The sequence below is a fragment of the Frankliniella occidentalis genome, unplaced genomic scaffold (assembly GCF_000697945.3).
Source record: "Frankliniella occidentalis isolate FOCC.00 unplaced genomic scaffold, Focc_3.1 Scaffold8, whole genome shotgun sequence".
Classification (NCBI taxonomy): Eukaryota; Metazoa; Arthropoda; class Insecta; order Thysanoptera; family Thripidae; genus Frankliniella; species Frankliniella occidentalis.
The window spans coordinates 388061-393146 of NW_026267138.1; the positions used below are offsets into that span (position 1 = coordinate 388061).

The window sequence follows — 5086 nt, forward strand, 5'->3', positions numbered from 1 at the left end:
TATATTTACTACAATGCCATAAATTTCTGAACCCAGTTTTGAATTTACATGTCCAATAGTATAATCGTCAGTGTAAAAAAAAGATTTTTAATTTTCCTCTTGAGTTCGTAATCTTAAAAACCTTTTCAATGCAATTTTCTTACGTGTTTTTAAAAACTATTTTGTTGTGACAGGGAACTACAGCTGCCTGGTGGCTTCCTTTTACCTTTCGCGGTCCGTGGGCTTCCATCTGGTGCAGAGCTACCTCCCCACCATCCTCATCGTTGTCATATCGTGGGTGTCCTTCTGGATGGACGTGGATTCGGTGCCGGGCCGGACGACCCTCGGCGTCACCACACTCCTCGCCGTGTCATCGCAGTCCTCGGGTAAGGTTTACGCTTTTCATCACAGTGCGATTCAAGTTCGTGCGCATCAGAAAATGCGATGAGGAAGCTAATCAGATTCCCTCTTTTGACTTGTGCGCCGAGTGGCAGCTGAGAGGCTGGAAATGCCTTTTTTTCTCCTTTGGGGTAGCGGGGGGTGGGGGTTATAATGGTGTTGGAGGAGGGGGTGAGGCCCCTCTGCGTTTTCCCAGCAAAGCCGTCCATAGTAATCTTCCCTCAAATCTTTGCGAGGGACAGGAAATGAAAGGTTGTCGCGCGAGAGAGCGCTCTAAACCCCCCTTCATTCATTTCTGCTTCACAAAACAAGGTTCACGCCGCCGCCTAGTTTGAAATAGCGAAATCTCAATTAATCTGTGGGCTAATCGGCGCGCCGGGGTGGAGGCCGAGCCGTCGCTGCCGTCGCCGGGCTCCCTGGCCGAGCTATATCTCGACAAAAGCAATTCATTCCGCACCCCGAAGCACCAATGGGCATTTCATCCGGCTCTTGACCGGGAGGCCGCCCTCCTAAAGGCCGCTCGGGCTGCTGTCGCCGACTCTCCGCCCGGCTCGAGGGCTTGCCAGGCCTGTTTAGAGAGACCATCGGGTAATTAAGATTCAAGCCGAGAGAAACTGGCGCGGCGAGGAGGGTCGCCTTCCCTTCACTCCCGCACCCTCGTGACGAGGGGTACACCCGCGCTGCTCCCTCTCTGCGGTGGAGGCGCTGCGAGCGAGGGGTAGCACCGCCACTCATCTCCCGTCTGATTACAGGTATCCAGAGTGGGCTGCCCCAAGTGAGCTACGTCAAGGCCATCGACGTGTGGATGGGCACGTGCACAGGTGAGGTTTCACGATTGAATGCAAAGTGTCCAAAACGCTGTTCAACTGATTCAAGCAATCCAAATGAAAGTGACAAGCGTCCAGCTTTTGTTTTTCTGTTGCCAGTCGTCGAGACAGGGTGAAATAGTGTGAAATGTTATTCGAACTTGTGTTTTCAGCGTTCGTCTTCTGTGCGCTACTCGAGTTCACCTTCGTCAACTACATGTTCCGGAAGCCGCCGCCCGGGGAGGCGATGCACTACAAGTCGAATAAGCGCAAGAACCTCGCGGGCGCAGAGAATGGCGAGGCGGGGACTCCCTCCAACAAGGGCCTCCCCGACGGCGACGTGGTGCCGGAAGCGGTAAGTGTCCCGTCTCCACGGTAAAAACGACGCCATGCTTTCCAATCAATTAGTTCGCGCTCCAAGCAAATGTGGTGATCTCCAAGTAGGTTGCTCGCACTGTAAATGGGTTGGCGTCTTTTGACACCAAAACATTGGCGTCTTATGACGCCAAAATTTGGCGTTCTATAGAGGACGCCAATATTTTAGCGTCATAAGATGCCAACCCATTTACAGTGCGGTGCGCAAGCAGAGAGAGAGAGAGATCCACCCTCTCCAAACGGAGAGACCCGCTTTTCAAGCAGAGCGCACTGTTTTCCAAGCAGGCGCGCTACCGTTTTCAAGCAGATTGGCCGGTTTCCAAGCAAAGCCCCCATTTTGTTTGGAAATTGCTCCATTTGATTGGAGTAGGAAATCTGATAACCAAGACGTCGTTTTTACCGTCCGCGCGCCTGGGAGGTAGGCACCCGTCCGCTGGGCGGCGCGCGCGCGTAAAGTGCGCTGCCTACCCCGCGGTCTGCAGGCTGACCCTGCCCGCGGCCGGCGGCGCTTGGGCGCTTCAAGGGCGCTTGGCCGGTGCCGCTCACTGACCCCTCAGCTGGTGTTGCAGGTCGCTCTCACCCCGGCTGGCCTCCACTCGCACATCCACCACCACCGCATCGAGACGGAGCAGGAGGCGTACGCGCGCCGCATCGACGAGATCTGCCGCGTGGGCTTCCCCGCCGTGTTCGCCGTGTTCAACGCCATGTACTGGTCCTACTACCTGCAGGGGTAGGGACACAGCAGCCCGCCCTCACGCCAGAACACGAGGACATATAAAAAAAGTGCCCGCGTTCAGTTGTTAGATGATATATTCTATTTTTGTTGTTGTCTCCGTATGTGACCACAGAAAACTATAGTGACTGAGGTGATCCGTGGCGCCTGCCGGTCGGGAGCCACACGACGTCGTCTCCAAGAGAATGCGCGCGTGACGCGTGCAAAAAAGAGAACTCTATTTAATCTAGTCTTAGCTGTAACGACGACCAAAAGAAGAGGACAGGTGGGGAGGGAGATGGGGGCCAACGAGTTGTTGTGGCACGTGCCAGTGCAGTGCCGGACACTCCCAGCCGGCAGCGTGGAGCTCCCCTACAAACGCCCTCCTGCGGACGCTGGCCGAGTTCACCTTTGTGAGTTAGAGACTCCGACTTTGTTCGTTTGCGACACACACGTCCCCACGCGTCTGCCGTTTGTTCGGTGAGTCGCATAATGGTGTTGCTTGTGGGTTGGGGTACTGGCTTGGAACTAGAGTCGGGAGGAGAGAAGAGGCCTTGCTCATCGGTGAGAATACAAAGCTGTGTGATATTTGTAGAAAAGCATATTTCAAGTTTGTGAGTAATATTAAATTATCGATATTACTAAACTGGATATTTTTGCAAAAATAATGATTTATGGGGGGTCCATCGGCCTCTACAAAAAACATTCATTAAAATCTACGAAGGATCTGTATAGTGTATTTCGACTAACGGAGGAAGAAGAAGAGCGGATAGAACATACATAAACGTTACCGATTGGCCGAGAGCTTCCCGCCTCTACGTCACGCCAGAAGTGGGGGTAAGCGTTCGGCCAATCAGGAAACTTTATGTTCTACCCGCTATTCTTCTTCCTCCGTTAGTCTTAATACACTATATTTTGATATTTTATGATTTTGATCTTGATGTTTAGACTTATAATGAAAAATTCAATTGCTGGTAAAATGTTTTCAGATTCTTAACTAAGTTAGGTAGATGCAGTAATTACAAGAAACCACATCACTTGGAAACTTTCTCTATACTCCCATGTTATTTAAAACAATAGTTCAACTGCTCTTTAAATTTTAATGGCAGCTTAAAGTACTCAAATGTATCAATTCAAACAATTGATTGCATACATAAACCAAAATAATCATTTCAGCATCTTTATGCATTTTGTGTTTTTGTTTGTCCTTACTTACAGTCCAAGAACATGTCAAATAAAATAATATGTGTAAATGCCGTCAGATTTCAGAAGGGGATTGAAAATGTTAAAGATATTTTGATGTCAAAGTTTTGTACGCTGTTAAAATAAGTTTGATGATGGGGCAATAATATTGACAGATAATCAGAACAAATGGGGAAGGGGAAATTCACTTCAGTATTTAAAGCAACCCCTATTTTCAGCGAAAATGTGTCATATTCAATTTAGATTAGCTCTTTCATTTATTTTTTAAATTTGATTTTTTTTTTAACCATATAGACGTCCCAGAGATGTCCCGCAAGCACTATAGTGAATTGCAATATCACGAGGTTGGGGGTCAAAACAATGGCCTTCACTGTCAGTGATGGTAGTTTGTACTATCAGTTAGTTTGGGGCGCAGCAAGTGCTCTTGTAAATCTTGTGCATACATTTTTCTGTACTTAAGTAGCTTAAGCCCACTGAAAAAACAACGCACGAAACTAAAACACACTGTAGCTAAGGACCAATTTCAGTTATGTTTGTACATACGAGAATACTTTGCAGTCCTGGAATTAACTTGCTTTTGATAAATGATTGTATCAAGACTCTTTACTAAACAATTAAATCAGTGCCTGATTGCTCTTGATTGTCAACCAGAATGTTTGTATGTTCTGCCTTTCTTTTTGCCTAAACTGTTCATAAATGAAAACAAGGACCTCTTCCTTCCCCTTTCCTTGCACTCTTGAGACAAACTAGACAGAGAGAAAAGGTTGTTTTAACTGGCTGAATTAAAAGTTTGACTCATTTTAGTCGCCTGCGCGGTTAATGACTCACCTGGCCTTACTTAACTCCTCTCCCACAAAAAGATGATTTGCAGCATGTAAACAGGGTGCTTTACCCAGCAAATATGGTAGAATTGATGTTGATTATTTCAAATATTGCCCTCTATGAAATGTTTTTGTGCCTGGCACTTGGTTTAAGGGTCATTGGCTCATGCATAGAAATAGATTCATGCTTCTAATGATTATTTTATTAACACGTTGAGTCGCGAGAATTCCCCTTTTACATGCTATTGTTGCTATACGTGTGTTCATAAGGGACTCAACATGTTAAGCAGCCTTTAAACTATTTGTCCTACAATTTTCAAAAGAAAAACATTTTTACTAGTAGATATTGTTTTGCAAGAAAACTTTCCTCTCTTCCCAAGCAATTTACAGTGTCCTCTTTTCATAAAATAGTTCAGTGATAATATAATCTATAAGTTTTCCATGTAAAAATTAAATAAAGTGTTTTCCAATTCAACTATATAATAAAGATTTCTTCCCCAAGTGACACACAACAAAAGATTTCCTTATTCTAGTGCTGTGTGTCAGGTCTACGACACCGCAGTGTTGCGGGCTTGCCTACCTCGAAAAACTCAGAAAAAAGGACGTCCCTGTTTGTAGCTACACGATTGTAGCTACAGCCGACAGTGCCCGAGTCAGCATAAACTGAACCGTCTACAGACGAATTCATTACTTCTGCCAATGCTAGAATATCAACCAGAACTAAACAGCGCTAAGAACTATAAACCGAAAACGAAATAGTTCAATGCCTCTCCGAAGCTCTCGCCTTGTCC

At 46.6% G+C, this 5086-nt stretch overlaps 1 protein-coding gene across 1 annotated transcript in view; it reads left to right on the plus strand.

The window, feature by feature from the left end:
- The window catches only part of LOC113215111 (glutamate-gated chloride channel-like), a 150413-nt gene extending 146136 nt beyond the window's left edge, over positions 1-4277 (plus strand). The window contains exons 5-8 of the mRNA XM_052275394.1: positions 105-365; positions 1131-1199; positions 1358-1539; positions 2129-4277. Of these exons, the coding sequence (XP_052131354.1) occupies positions 105-365; positions 1131-1199; positions 1358-1539; positions 2129-2293 (677 nt within the window). The 3' untranslated portion in view covers positions 2294-4277. The remainder of the gene's footprint in view (positions 1-104; positions 366-1130; positions 1200-1357; positions 1540-2128) is intronic.
- Positions 4278-5086: the final 809 nt, after the last annotated feature.